The sequence below is a fragment of the Cicer arietinum genome, chromosome 6 (assembly GCF_000331145.2).
Source record: "Cicer arietinum cultivar CDC Frontier isolate Library 1 chromosome 6, Cicar.CDCFrontier_v2.0, whole genome shotgun sequence".
Taxonomy (NCBI): domain Eukaryota; kingdom Viridiplantae; phylum Streptophyta; class Magnoliopsida; order Fabales; family Fabaceae; genus Cicer; species Cicer arietinum.
In genome coordinates, this window is record NC_021165.2 from 40102034 (window position 1) to 40125057 (window position 23024).

Consider the following 23024-nt stretch of genomic DNA (forward strand, 5'->3'; position numbering starts at 1 on the left):
CTGACTTAACTTGTATTCGACTACAGATGGGTGTAGTCGAATACACACAAAGGATTTTTGGCCCCTGACTTAGCTTGTATTCGACTACAGATGGATGTAGTCGAATACAACATTTAATGTTTTGCCTCTGACTTAAGTTGTATTCGAATACAACATGGTATCATATATTTTAGAGAGAAATTGGGGTTGTTAAATATATGGAAAATCGTGTTTAATTGACTAGTTAATTGAGTAAAATAACATACTGAAATTTGGACAAAAATGGAGAAACTTTTCTGGAACAGTTGTCGATCACCGGTGCCAATTTTCTTTTAATTTTGTTCCAATTCCTCTTGGGAGTAGCAGCTGTCGTGTCGTATCTTTCTCTTCCTCTATTTTTTGATTTGGTTTTATTCTTTAATTAGGTTTTACTTGGCTTATCCCATGAAACACATTTAATCTTTTTTTTTTTTTAATAAACCAACAATTACCAAAGTTATTTTTTTTAACAAAATTTAATTACTAATATTTCAAAAATAATACTTGATAAATTAGAGAAATTAAAATAATTAACCTTTAAAAAAAAATACAATTTATTAATAATCAATACTCTCATTTTCAAATTAATCACTATAATTATACTTATTTTTCTAAATACTCACGTTATAATAATATATCATTAGAGAATAGTCAAAATTATAAAATAAATGTAGTTTACAATAATCACATATGATACACATTAATCACAACAAAACAATCACAAGAAAATGCAATGCTATGCATGAGCTTAGACTCTACTTCACAATGTGGTACCATTCTAACTCTGAGGTATTTGGTTAGGCGGCTTTATAATATGACATTTCAAAATGACCTTGTCGTCATAGATCAATACTCTCATATTCAAATTAATCACTATAATTATATTTATTTTTCCAAATACTTACATTAAATTACTACAATCGTCAGAAAATATTTAAAATTATAAAATAAATAAATATAACATCAACACTTTATATTAATTACTAATTCAAAATAAATAAATATAAAACCACAATGTCATAACAAGTATATAAAAATCAAGAAAATCAAATACAATATTACTACTATCTCAAGATAATTATTTATATTAATACCAATATGTATAAAAGTAACACATGTAACACCCCAAATTTTATAATAAATATTTTTTTTCATGAAATAGGATTTTAGATAATTAATTTGGTGTTAAAATTGTTTTAGAGTATATGTGGATAAATCTTGTGACTAACTTTCGTTATATGAGTACTTTCTTTGATATGCTAATTTTGTATATATTTGACTAAATAAGTGATATAAATAATAAATATTATATTTTATTATTTTATATATTTTTCTATAAATAATAGTATTTTAGTGTAAATATTTTATAGAATAAGACTTTAGGCGACTCTACATGTATACGTGTGTGTTTGTAGTTAATGTGTTATTTTCTTGTATGTTTGACTGATGTTAAGTGTGCACATAATTATATTTAATTATTTATAAATAAATGTTATTTGAATTATTTATTTTACAAATAATTATATTGATATATTAGTAATTTTAATATTGATTTTTCTTTAATTTTATATAGTTGCTATCGTATGAGGATTTTATACATATTTATTTTGATTTAGTAAGTAATATAAATTTTTGATGTTATATTTATTTTATCATTTCGACTATTCTATAAAGATGATGTGTTTTTATGTGATTATTTTGAAAACTGTTATAGTAATAATTATATTTATTATTTTGAATATGAGGGTTTTAGTTTATCTATGTTAAGGATAAATAATATTATGTTAAAATGAGTATTTTAGAGAAAAATTTCTAAAAAAGTAAAATAAATTATTTATTTATTAAGCGTTTTTATTAATACTGGAAAATGAATTTTGGACCAGACGACTGTTTGCACCTTTATTTTCTACTTCTACATATTAATTTGGGCTTATATTGATTGGACTTTTTCTTTCTACACCTGCGAGTTACTCATCTCACCCCTATTTCTGCCTCAGACTTGACTACTTGTGTTGGGCCTTACAATTTTACTCTTGTACCTTACATCTGCAATCTGCACCCCTCCTTATGCAATTAAAAAAATTAAAAAGCGAAAATTTGACAGCCAAATCACTCAAACCCTTTTCCTCTCAAAATTCACTCCCACCAATTTCTTACCGTTTTGAAACGATCTCAACCTCTATCCCACACAAAATCGGCCACTCAATCCATTTTTGACATCAATTTTAACGATCGTGACTCCGTTTAATCAGAAACAGTTGTGTTTCTTTCCTTGGAGAGCTATTTTTTGCTGATTCCAATCACCACATTTGTTGTCTCAAAAAACTGGTATCGTTTTTGGATTCCTCTCGTCGAAACCTTCAAGAAGCACTATTCATATGTATTTTTCGGTGAAGTTGACGTCTGACCCTTCTGACGCTCTGACAAGTGGGTGAGACTTTTTCTGCAATTTTTTCTCGTCGTTTTGACTCCATTTTTGTTCCTAAAATTATTATTAATTATTCCTAAATTTATTTTTAAACTCAACATAATTTATGAGTCAAGTCTCAACGATTTTGTGAACTCGTCGTTTATTCAGATTCACTCGTTGTACATTGTCGATCTACAGTTGCTGTTGAAAATTTCCATTGATTTCTGTGTTTGACAAAGCGTCTAAATAAGGTAAGGGGTGAGAGAGCCTTTGAATTCATGAGTATAATATAATGTGAGATGAACGGGAAAACTGTATTTCCCAACGATTCATCCAGGGTTCGCTATGTACAACAGTAGCCCTTTGAGAGATAAATTAATTAATTTGAAAATATTGGGATTGTGAGATTAAAATGTTAAATATAAATGTTTATAAGATATTGATTGATTTAATTTTGAATAATTCTGTGGTATTTGATATTTGATATTGTTGTGATGTTGGATGTTGAATGAAATTATGTGCATATGTTTGATTAGACGAATTTATGTGATGTGATAATAAAAGGTGGATGCATTGTATGACATATGTTTATGTGATGATAATGATGATGTTTGATTGATGATAGTGATGTTATTAAATTGTGATGAGTTTATATGATGATCATGATTATGTATGATTAATGATGTTATAAAATTGTGATGAGAATATTGAAGTACCCCATGGTTGATGAGATAATGATGATTCCTTAAAATGACGCTCTTAATGGAGTAGTCTAAGCTAACGAGGGGAGAAATATATTGAGAATTTGTGAAGTGGAGATTATTTTATCATCATATAGGTAGGGCCTGACAAGCCTAGTGATTCCGGGGAAGTACAACTGAATGAGCCTGATCGTGGCGGTTTGCTATTGAGTCTTAAGGCAAGATTGTTATTGGAAGTATTCGGGTGGGGAATTCCTAGGTGACTTGGAGGTAGCACTCTAAATGTCGGGAGCTACCATGCAACACGCGTTTACCTTGATTGTCGCGTATATGTGTCTCGGGTTGAGTTAAGGGGATCTATGAGGACAGGGCCAATTTGAATTGTTCGTCCACCAGAATGGTGGCATAGTATCAAGCCTCCTAACCAAGTACTTCAGAGTTAGAATGGTACCACATTGTGAAGTAGAATATAAGCTCACGCATTGCATTTCATTTTCCTATAATTGTTTTGTTGTGATTAATAGGTATCGTGTGTGATAATCATTTCTCTTAGATGATTTGAGGTTATAATAAAATTCATTGATTTTACTTGAGTGGTTTTAACTTTATAATGTGACATTTTTCCTTGAAGAATGTTTGTGTTATGATACAGTGTATTATGATTGTTTGTGTATTCTTCTTACTTATATTATACTATTAACATGATTTCAAAACTCACCGCCTTCGTTGTTTGTGTTTGACTGGCTTGGCCCTGCGTTTGCGAAATTGCAGTTATTACAGATTAATGGGTCTTGAAATTCAAGTTTGGGAGAAACCCCGCTCTGATAGGTGATACCGGGAATTTAGAGTTGTAATCTATATTTTAGTTATGTAATTACAAATGTCATTTTGTATGAAAACCTTAGTACTAGTAAGTTTTTGGAATTAAAATAAGAATTTATAGATAAATCAAGTTCATTGAGATTAAATTGTTTTAATTGAGTAATAAAGTTTGAATTGTTTCATGTGTACTTTGAGAAACGTGATATCCTAAATTAGTTACAAATTTTTTTTTATTATCTTGAAAACATATTTTCTTTATCCGCTGTAAATTTTACTAAATAAATTCTAGTATAAATTATTACATATGTCATTTTGGGATTTTAGGTGTCGCAACAAATCATCTTAGGCACTCATATAACGAAAACTAATCACAAAATTTATCAACATGGATTCTAAAATAATTTTAACACTAAATTAATTAATTAAAATAATATTTCATTAATCAAATAGTTTATTATAAAATTAGGGGTGTTACACCAACATCACAATTTGTGCTCGCAGCAATGCAGAACATTAATGCAGTACTTACATCTATCAACTTACAAAATAAAATTAAAATAACAACAGCTATACAATTAGATTTCTTAGGTAGCTCGTATCCTCCATCAACTGGAGCATTTAGTAGTTCTTCAAATTCATATATATCATCAATAGTTCAATTTTTTTTTTTGCAGAGTGATGCACCACTTCTTGCTAATGTATGAGCTTATTTTAGCTACATAAGTGCCCCAAAAGAAATTGAACTTTCATTTGCATTATTAAATTCACCAACAGTTCAAGTAAATGATGGAGAATATAAATACACAAATTTATTTAATGCAACATTAGGAGTTGTTTATTCAACTCTTGAGAAAGTTGGTTGTGACACCCTAAATCCCAAAATAATATATATAATAATTTATATCATATTTCTATAAAATTTGCAGCGGATAAATAAAAATATATTTCCAATAAAATAAAAACTTTTATTTTTAATTTAGGATATCACGTTCCTCAAAAATCAAAAGAGACACTTTAAACATCTTTACTCCAATAAAATAGTACAATCTTAATAAGCTTGATTTAAGTATAATTACTTGATTTAATTCTAAAAACTTACTAGTACTATAAGGTTTTCATACAAAAAGTCGTTTCAAATTAAATAAGTAAAATAAAATTTACAATCCTTATTCCCGATATCACCTATCAGAGCGGGGTTCCTCCCAAACATGAACTTCAAGACTCATTAACCTGTAACAAATGTGATTTTGCAAAAGCAGGGCCAAGCCAGTCAAACACAAACAACGAAGGAGGTGAGTTTTGAAATCATGTTAAAAGTATAATATAAGTAAGGAGAACACACAAACAGTCATCATAGAACCGTATCATTACACAAACATTGCTCAAGAAAGAAATCACACTAAAAAGTTAAAATCACTCAAGGAAAATCAATACATTTTACTATAACATCAACTCGTCTAAGAGAAATTATTATCGCATTGGAAACACATCAATCACAAAAAACAATCACAAGGAAATGTAATCTTATGCATGAGCTTAAACTCTACTTCACAATGTGGTACTATCCTAACTCTGAAGTACTTGGATAGAAGGCTTGATATTATGTCACCATCCCGGTTGACGGACAATTCAAATTGGCCATGTCCTCATAGATCCCCTCAACTCAACCCGAGACACACATATATGCGACATGCGAAGTAAACGTCTGTTGCATGGTAGCTCTCGACATTTGGAGTGCGACCTCCAAGTCACCTACGAATTCCCCACCTGAATACCTCCAAGGTCTAACAATCTTGCCTTAAGGCTCAACAGCAGACCGCCACGATCAGGCTCATTCAATTGTACTTCCCCATAATCACTAGGCTTGTCAGACCCTACCTATATGATGACAAAATAATCTCTACTTCACAAATTCTCAAAATTTAATTTCCCCCTTCGTTAGCTTAGACTACTCCATTAAGAGCATTGTCTTTAAAAATCATCACTATCTCATCAAGTATGAGGTACTTCAATATTCTAATCACAATTTTATAATATCATTAATCATACATAATCACGATCATCATATAATGTCATCACAATTTTATAACATCAATATCATCAATCAAAAATCATCATTATCATCCCATAAACATATATCATACCATGCATCCATCTTTTATCATCACATCACATAAATTCGTCTAATCAAACATATGCACATAATTTCATTCAACATCCAACATCACAATAATGACAAATATCAACTACCACACAAGTATCGAAAATTAAATCAATCAACACCTTATAAATATTTCTATTTCACATTTTAATCTCACAATTCTCATATTTCACCTTAATCAATTTATCTCTCAAAATGAATCGTTGAATTCCCCACCCGAATGAATCGTTGAAAAATACGGTTTTCACGTTCATCTCACAATATATTATACTCATGAATTCAAACGCTCTTTCATCCCTTACCTTATTTCGACGCTTTCACACAACAATATGATTCCACGAGCAAACAATCTTTGTTCTTTGAGTTTCTGTTCTTCAATCGATCTAACTCGACAGTTTGTGGGTAAACGTCAAAAATAAATTATGAGAAAATACTCTAAAAACTAAATTTGGAAATTCGGTCAAGGAAAATTACCATAAATCTGAAAATCAATGAGTGGATAATATAGCTACTTTTCACACAATCATTTTGTCGTTGGTTTCACTCAAATCAGACTTACAGTGAAGAAAAATGGTGCAAAATAATAATTCTGTAATCGGAGAAATCGGGTATTTTAGGGAGGAATTGGGGTTGTTAAAAATCTAGAAAATTGTGTTTAATTGAATAGCTAAATAAGTAAAACAACATATTGAAATTTGGATGAAACTGAGAAATTTTTCTGGGACAGTCATCGATGAACGGTATCAATTGTCTTTCTCATGCCCTTCACTCTTGTTATTTTCAATTAATATTTTTTTATTATTTAATTAGATTTTACTCTTAAATATGTGTCTAATCCATCAAACAAATTTTACTTCTTTGTTCTACTTGTTTTTATTTTTTATTTTTATTTTCAATAAAACAAACAATAATCAAAATTATTTTTTTTTATCACTTTTTTAAAAAAAACTAATTTAATTACCTAGGCATTACTAATATTTCAAAAGCAACATTTTATAAGATGAAGTAATTAAAGTAATTAATCTTTTAAAATACATTAATAATCAAAACCCTCATATTCAAAATAATCACTATAATAATACTTAATTTTCCAAATACTCAAATTACAATATTACCATCATTAGAGAATAGTAGAAATTATAAAATAAATAAATATAACATCAACATCTTATATTAATTACTAAATCTTAATAAATATATAGAAAACCACAATGTCATAACAAGTATGTAAAAATAAAGGAAATGAAACACAATATCAATTCTATCTCAAGATAATTATTTATAAAAAAAAAGTTAAAAATAGGAAATAGTTATAAATAATTGAAATATAATTACGTGCATACTTAATATTAGTCAAGCGCACAGAAAAATATTACGTTAATTGGGTACGCGTATACATATGTAAAATTTCATAAAATATTTTTCTTGAAAATATATATTACACTAATATACTATTATTTTTAAAAAAATAATATTTCAAATAATAAAATATAATATTTATTATTTATATCGCTCATTTAATCTAATATTTATAAAACTAGCACATCATAGAAAGCTTTCATATAACGAAAATTAATCCCAAAATTTATCAACATATATTATAAAATAATTTGAACATCAAATTATTTATTTAAAATCCTATTTAATTAATAAAATATTTTATTATAAAATTTGAGGTGTTACATTCGTGGTGCTAATTTAGAAGTTGATGTATCAGAGAGTGGATGACCTTCTGATGGTGGTGGTGTTGCAACAGTTGAAAATTCATAAGCTTACTATAGTAATTTGATTAAGCATGTGTGTAATTGCACTCCTAAAGGGCCTAATGAAGAATTGGAAACTTATTTGTTTCCTATGTTTGATGAAAATAAAAAAGGGTCTACTAAAACCTAACGAACATTTTAGTGTGTTCCCTCTTAATAAACAACCTAAGTATCAAATTAGTGGTGACAATGGACCATATACTTCTCCAAGTTCCTCCTCTTCTCAGCTAAGGAATTTGTTTTTTGTTTTTATTATTTCTTTTCTTTATCTAATTATTCCTTTTTTTTTCAAGAAAATCTAATCATTTTATTTGTTTCATATCTAATTATGATATGGCTTAAACGTATTTCTTTATGTAGTTTTTATTTTTAGACAATATTGATAACTCATGTTGAGTTCTATGTGTGCATTTGGTGAAATAATTATTTGTGGTGTTAATTGACAATTGCCTTTTATGTGAGGCCTATTAGTATTTTTTTTATTATGGATTCTCTCTCTTTTTTATCTCTCAAAAGTTTTTCTTATTATTAAAATTTATAATTATAATCTACGTAGATCATTAATGTAAAATTTTATATAAATATAAAATATTTGTTATATTGTTAAACTTTAAATTGAGAGGATGTAAAATCTTTTTATATGGCTACAATTTAAATCAACGCATTGATCTTGCGATGATTAATTAATTGAACTATGCTTAAGTTGACGGAACATAGTGCGCGTTTCGACAATTTTAACAAGTGATGAGTTTTGGTTTTTAGTTTTAAAATATATTTTTTAAATTAATTTTAAAATTGAATTAAGGGCTAGTTTGAATAAATTTTGGTGTTTGTTTTTAAAATCTATTTTCAAAAACAAATTTTATAAATTGTTTTAAAGAACAAAATTAAAATCATTGTATTTTTTTATTTTATTTTGTTTTTGTTAAATTAAAATTTATATCACATAGATGATGTATGTAAAATTTTTCACAAATTTAAACTCAATGTGTCACTAACAAAACTTCTCTAATATTTTAATATCAACCATTTTTCAACATCAACAACTCATGAAGTAAGATAAAGTTGTTGCCAAGTGCGTTTATTGTTGATTTCTCAAGAACTTCAACATTATTTGGTGTCAAAATTCTTTCTTTTTAGTCAAATTGACATTCAAAAAACTAAAAATTATGCATTCAAAGATCTTGTTTGAAAATGTAGACTTTAGATTCAACAATTAACAACAAAGACATAAGAGAAGATCTTGCATGGAAGTGTAGACTTAATTTATAATTGTATTTTTTGGACAAGGAAATAATGCGCGTCTGAGCACTAAAATTTATGAACTATTTTTATTGTGCTCTCAAATGTAAAAACTTTTAACTCTAACAACTTTGGTCCTAATCGAATCAATTTTCTAACAGGATTATGATTTGTCCTTGTCACACAATCACTAGTATAAATGGCCGAATATTAATAATGTTCCATTATGTATGGTTAGATATTAACTCTTCTCATGCTTTCACATAATTAAATGATGTCTTGTCTGTGTGAGGTAACAAACTCCTCTTTGATTTTAAAATGAGTGTTATTTTTGTTAATTTTATATATATTAAAAATAATAGTAAATTAATTAAAAGAAAAAAAATAAAATAATTTAATCAAATTAATCTTATTTATAATTATTGTGTATTTTTACTAATATAAATGTAACAAGAAATATAATATTGCATAATCTCAAGAAAATAGTTAAACTAATTAAAAATAATAATTTATCTTATATTAAGAGTTAAAGATGATATTTATTTTGAAATAATATATTTTATAAGTGTCTCATTGTAAGGGTGAGAGAACAGTAATAATTTTTTTTTTTAAATTTTACATGTTAGAAAAATATTTTTCAAATTATAAGAGTTAACAGATAAATAAATTGGAAACTTTATTATTATAATCAATTAAAAATCACGTGATATTATTTTGCTTTCGGGAGGACAATGTAATGTGACACACTAAACTCCCAAATTAATATTTTTGAATTTTGACACTGAATAATGAAATTCTTCAAGAAAAAAATAAACTTTCGAACTATTTTACAAGACAAAGAGTATCACATAACCACTTAGCACGTCACATTATTCAAAAAAAATATCCATCCAATTTAACAGCTCGAAATCATAATATTGGACTACAAAATTCCTTTGAAATATACGTAAATAATTTTAGTAATAAATGTTAAAGATACTTTTAATTATCCATGTTTGAATTTGAATGAATGCAGTTATAGTTACCTTAAGTAGATGACTACATGAGTAGAAGAGACTAATTACCTCAATGACTCATCGTCAATAAAAGAGGCAATAATAACCCATCGTTATTATCGTTGAAAATATTTTTTAATTTTATTTTTGAAATAGTTAAAAACCATGTTTATCTGTTATAGAATTTTGAGTGATTATAAGTCCTATGTGGTATCAATGTCAAATGTTAATAACCATTTTATGTGGTGTGGATTGATATAGAGGTGTGTACTTAAATTAAACATTCAATTAAGTATGTTTGATCTTCTAAGTAACACGCTTAAAATAAATAAGAGCATTATGTTGGATTTTTTATATTGTAATTTTTTTATACCTAAACCTATTATAGGAATTCTATAAATGAATTTTGCCTATAGGACTTTGAAATTGATCTAGACTTTACGTGTGTTTGAAACTATATGTGAAAACATTGGTTTTATTCCACTATGATTAGTTGTTCTAAAAAAAATTCAAGTGATTGCATGACATTGAGTTGTTATATGCATTTTTGTTTGTAATTCATGGAGGTGTGAAATGTTTTAAATGTTTCTCTATATGCCAAAGTTTTATGAAACATGTAGAGTAATTGTTGTTAGGATTTAAACATTATTTTTAAGAGAGTAAAACTAAAAAATCATTGTTTGAGAAGTTATAAGAACTTGACAATCTATTTGAGATATTTTCGCTTCACTCGACGTAAGTAGTAAGTTTGTGGTTACTAAATCTATAAATTTTGTTTCCTACATAAATTATAGTGAGTAATTGTGATATTTCGTTCATGATTGAAATTTTAGATGCGATATATGAAGTGAGTAATTGTGGTATTTCGTTTATGATTGAATGTTAGATGCGATTGTCTAAATAGCTTAGTGTTTCATGTAAGCGTATTATGCTAAGTTAATTAACTTTTGACATGTTGTACTTAATTGAATAGTGAATGTCTTAAATATTCTTATAGACTTAGTTTGAATTTTGTGGGTGGTAAATTAGATATTAGTTCCCTCACTATAAATTTCGAGGACGAAGTTTCTTTAAGGAGGGGAGAATTGTAGCACCCCAAATTTTATAATAAATTATTTTATTAATGAAATATTATTTTAAATAATTAATTTGGTGTTAAAATTATTTTAGAATACATGTTGATATATTTTATGATTAATTTCCGTAGAAGATGTGCTACTTTTATATATATTGGACTAAATGAGTAATCTAAATAACAAATATTATATTTTATATATTTTTCAAAATAATATTTTAGTATAATATTTTAAAGAATAAGATTTTGACGATTTTACGCGTATATACGCATACATAATTAATGTGATATTTTAAATGCATTTGATTGATGTTAAATGTGCACGTAGTTATATTCCAATTATTTATAACTATTTTCTATTTTTAGTTATTTACTTTATAAATAATTATCTTGAGATAGCAGTAATATTGTATTTGATGTTCTTGATTTTTTATATACTTGTTATGGTTTTTTCATTTTATATTTATTTATCTTGAAATAGTAATTAATATTAAGTGTTGATGTTATATTTATTTATTTTATAATTTCAAATATTTTCGAACGATGGTAGTAATTTAATGTAAGTATTTGGAAAAATAAGTATAATTATAATGATTAATTTGAATATGAGAATTTTGGTTATTAATGTATTTTAAAAGATTAATCATTTTATTTTATAAAATATAAGTTTTGAAATATTAATAATATTTTATTAATGAAATTATGTTTTGAAAAAATAAAATAAAAATAGTAATAAGGAAGGGGACCTTCAGCAAACCGCCGTAAAACCAAGAGGAAAACAACAACAAGCCTATCGTTTGGCACCGGTGATCTATTCCAAAAAACTTTCTCCATTTTCGCTTAAAATATAAGTTTCATTCATCTAGCTAGTCAATTAAACACAATTGTCCAGATTTTTAACAACCCCGATTTACTCTAAAATACTCGACTTCTTTGTTTGTAGAATTTGTTATTTAGCATCGTTCTTCTTCACCGTAAGTCCGATTTGAGTGAAACCAATGTCAAAACGATCGTGTGAAAAGTGGTTATATTATCCACTGATTAGTTTTCTGATTTATGTTAATCTTCCTTAGACCTTATTTCGAATTTATTTTTTAGAGTATCTTCCAATGATTTATTTTTGACGTTTACCCATAAACTATCAAGTTAATCAATTGAAGGACAAAGAGTCAAAGGACAAAGGTTGTTTTCTCACGGAATCATAATTGTGTTAAAGGATCGAAATAAGATAAGGGGTGAGAGAGCGTTTGAATTCATGAGTATAATATATTTTGAGAAGAACAGGAAAATCGTATTTCCCAATGATTCATCAGGGGCTTGCTATGTATGACAATAACCCTTTGAGTGATAAATTAATTAATGTGCAAAATGGAAATTGTGAGATTAAAATGTGAAATAGAAATACTTATAAGATGTTGATTGATTTTTAAATGTGTGGTATTTAATATTATTGTGATATTTGATTTAATTTGGTTAAATGTGTGGCATTTGATATTATTGTGACATTTGATTTAATTTCGTCAAATGTGTGGCATTTGATGTTTTTGTGATATTTGATTTATTTTCGTTAAATGTGTGATATTTGATATTATTGTGATATTGAGTGTCGAATGAATTTTATGTATATGTTTGATTAGATGAGTTTATGTGATGTGATAATAAAAGATGGATGTATTGTGATAATTTTATGAGATGATGATGATGTATGATTAATAATTGTGATTTTATAAATTTGTGATAAAGTTTATGTGATGAAGTGTGATTATGATAGTGATGCTATAAATTTGTGATGAGATTATGTGATGATGAGGATGTGGGATTAATTATAGCGATGTTATAGAGATTATGTAATGATGATGATGATGAAATAATTGTGTTTCCAATTTGTGTTTGAGATAACGGTCTTAATGGAGTATCATAGGCCAACAAGGGGAGAAAAGGAATATTGAGAATTTGTGAAGTGGAGATTATTTTTCCATCATATAGGTAGGGCCTGACAACCCTAGTGATTCCGGGGAAGTACCACTGAATGAGCTTGATCGTGGCGTTCTGTTGTTGATCCTTAAGTCAATATTGTTAGACCTTGGAGGTATTCGGTTTGGGAATTCCTAGGTGACTTGGAGGTTGCACTCCAAATATCGGGAGCTACCATGCAACACATGTTTACCTCGATTGTCGCGTATTTGTGTCTTAGGTTTATTTACCTCGATTGTCGCGTATTTGTGTCTTAGGTTTAGTTGAGGGGATCTATGAGGACATGGCCAATTTGAATTGTCCTTCCTCTAGGATGGTGGCATAGTATCAAGCCTCCTAACTAAATATTTCAGAGTTAGAATGGTACCACATTGTGAAGTAGAGTCTAAGTTCATGCATAACATTCTATTTTCTTGTGATTGTTTTGTTGTGATTAATATGTATTGTGTGCGATAATAACTAATGAGATTATTTGATGTTATAGTGAAATGTATTGATTTTCCTTAAGTTGTTTTGACTTTAAAATGTGATGTTTTTCTTTGAGGAATGTTTGTGTAATGATACGGTTCTATTATGATTGTTTGTGTCTTCTTCTTACTTGTATTATACTATCAACTTGATTTCGAAACTCACCTCCTTCGTTGTTTGTGTTTGAGTGGCTTGGCCATGCGTTTGTGAAATCGCAGGTGTTATAGGTTAACGAGTCTTGAAGTTCAAGTTTGGGAGGAAACCCGCTCTGATAGGTGATACCGGGAATAAGGGTTGTAATTTTTATTTTACTTATTTAATTTGAAATGACTTTTTGTATGAAAACTTTATACGTACTAGTAAGTTTTTAGAATTAAATCAAGTAATTATACTTAAATCGAAATTATGGACATTTTGTATCAAAACTTTATAAGCACTAGTAAGATTTTGGAATTAAATTAAGAAATTCTAGTTAAATCAAGTTCATGAAGATTGCGCTGTTTTATAGAGGCAAAAAAAAAGTTTAAAGAGCTCCTTTTGAATATTTGAGAAATGTGATATCCTAAATAACTTCTAAAAGTTTTCTTTCCTCTGTAACAATTTTTATTTATCCGCTGCGATTTTTGCTCAAAAAATCTAGTATAAATTAATATATATGTTATTTTAGAATTGATGGTTGTCTAAAACGTATTTATTGATGTAATATTTAGTTTTAGAGAATATTGATAACTCATGTTGAGATCTTTGTGTGGATTTGGTGAAATAATTATTTGTGGTGTTAATTGACAATTGTCTTTTATGTGAGGCTTATTAGTATTTTTTTTATTATGGATTCTCTCTCTATTTTATCTCTCAAATGTTTTTTGTATCATTAAAATTTATAATTATGATCTATGTAGATTATGAATGTAAAATCTTTACATAAACATAAAATTATTTGTTATATTGTTAAATTTATATAATATACACTTTAAATTGAGAGGATGTAAAATCTTTTTATATGGCTAGGATTTAAATCAACGCATTGATCTTGCGATGATTAATTAATTGAATTATGGTTAACTTGAAGGAAAATAGTGCGCTTGGACAATTTTAACAAGTGAGTTTTAGTTTTTTGTTTTAAATTCTATTTTCTAAATCAATTATAAATAAAATTGAATTAAGGCTAGTTAGAATGAATATATGTTTTTAAAATCTATTCTTAAAATCAATTTTTAAAAATTGATTTCAAGAACAAATTAATATAAAATTTGTTTGGTAATCCTAGTTTTTATCCTTTCGATCAAATTTTTTGTCAATTCTATTTATTTATTTTATTTTATTTTGTTTTCAATTATGTTTTTGTTAGATTAAAATTTATATCACATAGATGATGTATGTAAAATTTTACACAAATTTAAACTCATTTAACAAGTTATTGAAACTAGTGAAAATTAACGGTATTTAATAAAAGTGCATATTAGAGATGTAAATTTCGTTATAAGTTACATACTTTAGTTAGAAATTAGTTGTTCTAATTTTGGTATATAAATTTCATTATATTTAATATTGTAATTATATTTTTAATGTTAACAAAAGTATTTTATCAGAACAATATATTTAATTTCAAAGAGTATGAAAGAAGAATCGTGTTTTTGAAGAAAATCTAAACTAAGATTTGATTCGAAGTTGTAATTGATGAAAAATTTAAAATAAGATTTGATTCAAGATTTGGTAAAGATTTAATTAAGATTGGAAGAAGATTTGATCAAGATTTGAAGAAAATTTGGTCAAAATTGAATTAAGGGCTATCTTGAATGAATTTTTGTTTTTGGTTTTGAAAATAAATTTAAAAAAATTATTTTAAAGAACAAAACTAAAATAAAATTTGTTTGGTAATCCTAGTTTTTATCCTTTCAATCTAATTGTTTGTCAATTCTTTCTATTTTTTTTTTCAATATTTTTTGTTAGATTAAAATTTATATCACAAAGATGATGTATGTAAAGTTTTACACAAATTTAAACTCAATGTGTTTACTAACAAAACTTCTCTAATACTTTAATATCAACTATGTTTCAACATCAACAATTTTCATCAAGTAAGAAAAAGATGTTATCAAGAACATTTATTGATGATTTCTCAAGAACACCAACAACATTTGGTGTCAAAATTCTTTCTTTTTAGTTAAATTGACATTAAAAATAAATAAATAATACATTCAAAGATCTTGCATGAAAATGTAGACTCTAGATTCAACAATTAACAACAACAACAACAAAAAAACAAAATTGCTTTTTTTCTAAAAAAAAAAAATCATAATTGAATTCTCATTTAAATAAAAAAGAGAAGATCTTGTATGAAAATGTAGACTTGTATTTATTGGACAAGAAAATAGTGCGCATCTGGACATTAAAAGTTCTGAACTATTTTTATTGTGCTCTCAATGTAAAAACTTTTAACTATGACAACTTTGGTCCTAATCAAATTAATTTTTTAAATAAGATTATGATTTGTCCTTGTCACACAATCACTTGTATAAATGGCTGAATATATAATAATGTTCCATTAGGTATGGTTAGATATTAACTTTTTTCTTGGTTCGAGATAAATGATGTCCAGCCTGTGTGAGGTAACAAACTACTATTTGATTTTATGATGAGTATCGTTTTTGTTTATTTTATATATATTAATAATACTATATTATATAAAAGAAAAAATAAAATAATTTAATCAAATTATTCTTATTTATAATCTTTGTATTTATTTACTGATATAAATGTAACGAGGAATCTATTATTTTGTGAATAATATATATAATAAAAATGAGATGGTATAATTGAAAGAAAATAATTAAATTAATTAAAAAATAATAATTAATGTTATATTAAGAATTAAAGAGTATATTTATTTTAAAATAATATTTTTTATAAGTGTCTCATTGTAAGAGTGAGAGAGTAATAATTAATGTTTTTTAAATTTACATGTTGAAAAATACTTTTTAAATTATAAGAGTCTGTTCTCTTAAACAATAAATAAATTGGAAACTTTATTATTATCATCAATTAAAATCATGTGATATTATTTTTCTTTCAGGAGGACAAAGTTTTCATGTAATTACCGATCAATGTTGCTTAATTTAAAAATTATCTAAAATATACTTCAAATGAGAAGTTGTTTTAAGTAGCTTCTCACAAAAATTATTTTTGATAAGTGATTATTAAAAATAAAATAAAATAAAAAGTGATTTTGATCATGGTAAGCAATTAAAACAATAATTTCTATGGCTTTAAAAAAATTCTAACAAATAATCTCTAAATTGTGGAATATCAAAATCAAATTTTATTTAATTATAATATGTAACAATTTGATCCAACATAGTAGCAAATCAAATTATTTCTTTTAATTCAATATTTCACACCCTAATGTAAATGTCTAAAACATAATTCAAGCATTAACATAACTCAAAAATCAAATGAGATTAATAAAACCTCTAGGTTATATATAATAGAGCATTAGATCTAACACGACCTCTAGTCAGTCCTAATATTTTTTGTGAGATAACTTCACATTCTCTCAAAGGTTGTCTTCTTCTTCATCCACCGAAAATAGGGGGTTTTGGATCAATTTTTAACAATGTTGAGGCCTAAATTTCGAATATTTCTCGAATTTAATGGAGTTGCTACCAAATTTTGTTAAAAATAGAAAAACATTTAGAAATCCTTAAAAACAACAAATAATGGTCTTTGAAACCAAGTTTTGAGTTCGATAGTCGATTAAAAAATTAATTGTGCAAAATTTATGTTATCTGAAATATATTTATTTTCTCCTTTTTATTTAAATGCAAATATAAATTTTTTTCTTCATGAATGTGATGTTGAAATAAAAATGTGCTTCAAATAGAGAGGGGAAAAATTGAAATTTTAATTATTGTGCTTGACATGGGTGATCTTGTGCTTCTACGTATCTCCATGTGTGATTGATAAGTCACAACTACGTAATTCTTAGGTAGAAAATATGAATGTGTTGATTGTTTTTAAAGAAAGTTGGTTTTGTTGTTGATAAAAAAGTTGTTTTGATGAAAGAAAATGAGTTTGTTTGATGTGAATAATTATTTTAAAAAATGAGTTTTAAGACTATCAGGTTGTACAACTTGTGTCTTAAAAACTCAAGCACTAAAAATATATCACATCTAGTTAACATGTTTAAGAGTAGTTTTATTATTTTTGTTATACGAAGTTTTAATACCACCAAGTTGTACAACTTGTGTCTTAAAAAACTCAAATAATAAAAAGATGACACATCTAAATAATCAAAGTTAAAAGTCGATTTTAGATTTATTTATTTATAAAAATGAGTGTTAGAACTATTGAGTTGTACAACTTGTGTCATAACAACTCAAATATTAAAAGGATGTTTGATGTAATTTGAATAAAAAAGGAAGAGAAAAAAGAAAGAGAAAAAAGAGAGAGAGAAAGGACAAGAGGACAACGAGGATACAGTTTTCATTGCTATATCTATTTCTCTTATACTTAGTAAAAAATATTTGATATTTGATTTTGTATATTTTAAAAAAAAAACATCTTAATGTTATTTAGAAAGACAAACTTATAGACATAATATTGTATATAAAAAATACCTTGAATAAATATAAGTGACTATTCTTGTTTATAGTTTCCTTCATTTTTCTTTTTTTTTTTTTAAGCAATCTTCCACCTCTTTTTATTTTTTTTATTACAATTTAAAGACTCAAATAATGAATCTGTGTATCCATGAGATAAAATTGAGTTGTGATTTTTTTTTCCCTCATAAATCAAGTAACCTTAAATAAGATAATTAGGAAAAGAGGTGGCTCCATTTTTTGATTGAGTGTACAAATCATGAAGATAATAACCTTATTAGGATAAATGAATAAACAAAAAGGTAGCTGAAAAGGGGACGGTAGTGCGACTGCAGCAGGAAAAAGAAGTACATTATTTGTAAATATGGGAAAGTCTATGTAAATATGAAGTCAAAGTTAGGTCAGATTTATAAAATGGAGATTTTTTTAGATTTTATAATAATAATTGCAAAATGTTTATTTAATATATTATTACTTATTTTTTTTAGAATTATTTTTTATTGGTCGTGCAAAATTGGGGTACTGCAAACACAAAATAACTCTTGTGCTTATTTTCCCCCTATTTTAATCTAAATAAGTGGTTTCACTCAAACTAGGTTTTTATTTTGTGATTTTGTCATTTCAAATCGATATTGTTTGATTTCTCGTCTTAGTGTATCATTTGTATGACTTTTTGTCTGGTTGTGGTGTCCATTTCATTTACATTGACATATAAACTTCAATCAATTACTTATTCAATCAATCGCTAGGTTGTCAACATTGCAAATCCAGAGACATGGGTATTTCAGTCGCTTAGAATTTTGTCGTGTTATCTTTAAACAATGTGTCATATGATGTGTTTGTATATGATATAATCTATCATTTTGAATGAATGAATATCGTTTTTTTTTGTCAAAAAAATAAAATAAAATAAAACATGATTAATACAAATCCAACACAAAGTCATATAAATGTATTAATCTACATACTAAATCTTCAAAATAAAGAGCAAAATATAGTACACAACCAATTCATGGTTCAAAACAACTTTCTACAAATTTTAAACTAACTAAACTACAACATAAACTTTTACATTTTATTCTTTAACTCATGATCTAAGTCTTTTAACATGTAAAACATTTAAACAATGTGGGATGAAAGTACATCTCATTATGGTCCCAAGGGATGAAATTAAAAAATTAACAATCAAATCAAAAATATTTTTTTTTTCTCTAAATTTGTCCTTCTTTGTAAGCTACTTTCGGATTACATATTCTTTCTCTAGCCTTAATTGATTCAAAAAGTATTAAGCCACTAGATATGAGCAATCTAATAACTTAAACTCTACCAAATAAAAATTTCATAAAGATTACATTAATTTTAGTAAGATTTGACATAATTAAGTCAGTAAGCGATTCTCCACCTACCATCGCTTACCGGTTTCGTCATATATTGAGAGAGAATCTGTCCTGCCTAAAATTAATCATATATTTATCACCTTATACACATATATATTAAATATATATAAAAAAAGAGGATCAATTGCGTCCACTACAAGAAAACATTTGTATACCTACAGAAAATTAGCCACGGATCGTAATCCGTGGGTAAATTAATTGTTACCCACGGAAAAACCGTGTGTATTGTTGTATAAAATAAAACTTTTTTTTTTAATTAATTACCACGGTAATTCCGTGGGTACAATTAAAAAACCCGTGGGTAATGAAAAAAAAAATACAATCCTAACTTAAATTTTGCCAAAAATTTTCGTATTATTTTTCCTACTGCTTATCCGTAGGTAATGTCTATTTTTATAAAAAATTTCTGTTTAATTTTTAAAAAAAAAGGTCCCCAATTGATTGACCCAAAAGGTCATCACTAAATTAATTTTATCAAATGGATGTTAACATAGAATGAGGCTGCCTTCATCTTGATCAGACCAACCCCATTTCTTAAAGGTATCAACTTTCTCTTTTGATAAGGTAAACCAATACCCAGAAATTGTATGAACCCTAAGCCCTTCTTCCCTTCTTCTTGTCCGAACCCGGTGCCGCATTAGGTTAGGGAGCTGGGTTTCTCGTTCGAGCTGTTTCGCTCATCAGCATCCCAAAGTCCTTCTCCGTCGAGCTGCTTCGCTCGCTCCTCCGCATCCCAAAGCCCTTCTTCTCTTCTTCTTGTCCGAACCCTCCGCATCCCTGCTTCGCTCCGCCGTGATGATCGCTATCTCTTAAGGTAAGTTATCTTCCTTTAATTTTTACTGAAATCAATTGTCCGAACCCTACTTCTGAAATCAATTTTTACTGAAATTGAGTCTTACTGAAAAAGCCCCAATTTGTATTGAAAACCCTAACCATAGAGTACAATGACTGCTTCTTTCTCGAACCAATCTCTGTTACTTGGTTGCTGTTCATGTTCAATTAGGATAGTTAGTTACTGTGTTCATGTTTAACGGTTACATTTTTATTGTTTATTTACATCTTGATATTAGGTATTGTGTTCAGTTTCATTGTTTATTTACATGTAGTTGTTATGTGAGTTAACTGCTGAATCTAAGAACTAATGGAGATAACAAATGTAAAGAAAATGCCAAGATTTGAAACCTGGTATTACTATGTATATACGCTTTTGAAAATTGTATGTAGATGTTTCATTATGGATTAGAACATTGCTGATAGAGTATGGACTTCCTATCAATTGCTCTCTATTACAGAAAATGAAAGTAACTTTTGGCATTAATGGCAGAATGTTAAATCAAGGTATATACTGATGAGCTCTAAACTTAATAAGTGTTGTTTTTGAAACTGTCACAATGCAGACAATCTTTTGCTTACAGCAAATCAGGAGTCTGTAAAACTTGCAGATTTCGGTCTTGCAAGAGAAGAATCAGTGACTGAGATGATGACTGCCGAAACAGGAACTTACCGATGGATGGCACCAGAGGTATGCCGTCTTTTTTGGAGCATGATTTTATTGTTTTACCGACAACTATCCAAAAAAGTGCACCAGTGAGTCAGTATGTTTTATCGACTGAATAGAGCATTGTTTTTACAGTTGTACAGTACCGTAACATTGCGCCAGGGAGAGAAAAAGCACTATAACAACAAGGTTGATGTGTATAGCTTTGGGATTGTTTTGTGGGAGCTACTAACAAATCGCATGCCTTTTGAAGGAATGTCTAATTTACAAGCTGCTTATGCTGCTGCCTTCAAGGTATTCAATCCGAAATTACCAAGTGTTTGTTTATTCATCAATCAGCCTGTTTACTTTCCATGTTTCCGGTTTTCATTTTCACTTGAAGTAATAAACGTAAGAGAATATAGATCAAATATGTCTCTCACCATCTTCTTTTACAATTTTGTTTAAAACAGATCTAAGGTTTATTAGAATTTTTGAAAATGATGTAACATTGTTACTAGAAATGCATTCTTCCATCTTTTCTCTATCATAATTGTTTACTACGTGAGTATTCCATCTCCTTGTTAGTGATTTAAAATGAAAACCGAAAATGCTTTTAGAAAGTGATCTTGTCCTTAGTTTGCGCACTTTCAAAGCTAGTTTTTGGGAGTTATTGCATTGTTGCTATTTGCTAATCATGAAATGGTTTGCGTTTGTGATTGCAGCAAGAGAGGCCGAGAATTCCAGATGACATATCCCCCGATCTTGCTTTCTTCATACAATCATGTTGGGTTGAAGATCATAACTTGAGACCAAGCTTTAGTCAAATCATCCGGATGCTCAATGCATTTCTCTTCACACTCTCGCCACAATCTCTTCCTCCCTTGCCAGAACCCGACAATGAACCTGAGGCGGCAACAAGTAGTAATGGTACCATTACCGAGTTTTCTGCCCGGAACAAAGGAAAGTTTGCTTTTCTTCGCCAATTGTTTTCTTTGAAAAGGTTAAAAAACTAACAGTAAGTGCTAAACCTTATTACCATTCCCTTTTGTTGTAGATGACAAGAGTTGCCATGTTACAGTATATAAAGTTTAGTGCATTCAGGAGTAACCAACCTCTAAGGTGACAAACAAAAGAATAGAATGTTGTTTATAGACTTTTTTTAGAGAGCAAAGAAAAAAAAAGGATTGTTTACATTATCTAATTGATCTTGTTGTAAAGGAACACATTGGTTTAGACATTCCCTGTGTTAAGAAACTATTTTTTAGTGTCGAGTAATTTGTTGTAAAGTTGTTGTATGCAAAGGGTATTGAAAGTTTTCAAAAGTTAAAAAACGACGGCGTTGTATAATATAGTAACTCAGTTGCAATCAATATTTTGATGTGTTATTTGGTAGTTTTGATCTGTTGGTTGTTCTAAATTGGCATATTGATATAGTTTAGGCAAATTGATTGGTATTTGATTTTTGAATGGTATGGCACTTGCTAAAAAGAAGATATTGATTGATGCATTATTGAGCAAGAGATATTTAAGACCTTTTTGTCTTGTATTTATTTGGCTGAAGTGCATTTTTTGTCTGTATAGTTTTTTTAGTAATGGATGTTTTTCATCCTCACGGTTTCAATTGCTTGTTTCCATATTTTTCAATGGAGTTAAAAGGTTCTGTCTTAGAGTGATTTTTCTAATCATACATTTTTAATAATGTGCTAATATATTAATGAGTAACAAACAATAGGAAATTTTTTACAGTATCATATTACAAACATGTCAAACTAACTCATCCTTGAAATGTTTATTCTGATTCTTTAGGCTGGTTTGACACTCTTGAAAAGCCTAATGTTAATTACCAGAAATGGGTTGCCAAAAAAGAATCCAGCTTGGGAGATTTCCTCAGTAAGTTTTTCTCGAAAACTTGGCAGTAGT

At 27.6% G+C, this 23024-nt stretch overlaps 1 protein-coding gene and 1 pseudogene across 1 annotated transcript; both read left to right on the plus strand.

The window, feature by feature from the left end:
- The first annotated feature begins 3411 nt into the window (after nt 1-3411).
- On the plus strand, nt 3412-20867 carry LOC140920730 (glucan endo-1,3-beta-glucosidase-like; annotated as a pseudogene).
- A 141-nt stretch (nt 20868-21008) lies between these two features.
- Nucleotides 21009-22437, plus strand: LOC101511109 (serine/threonine-protein kinase STY13-like; the record flags this gene model as incomplete). The annotated part of the gene is made up of 3 exons (XM_027330457.2): nt 21009-21146; nt 21258-21416; nt 21827-22437. Coding segments are annotated over 3 exons (588 nt in total), but the record flags the coding sequence as incomplete, so codon positions are not given.
- Between the last annotated feature and the right edge of the window lie 587 nt (nt 22438-23024).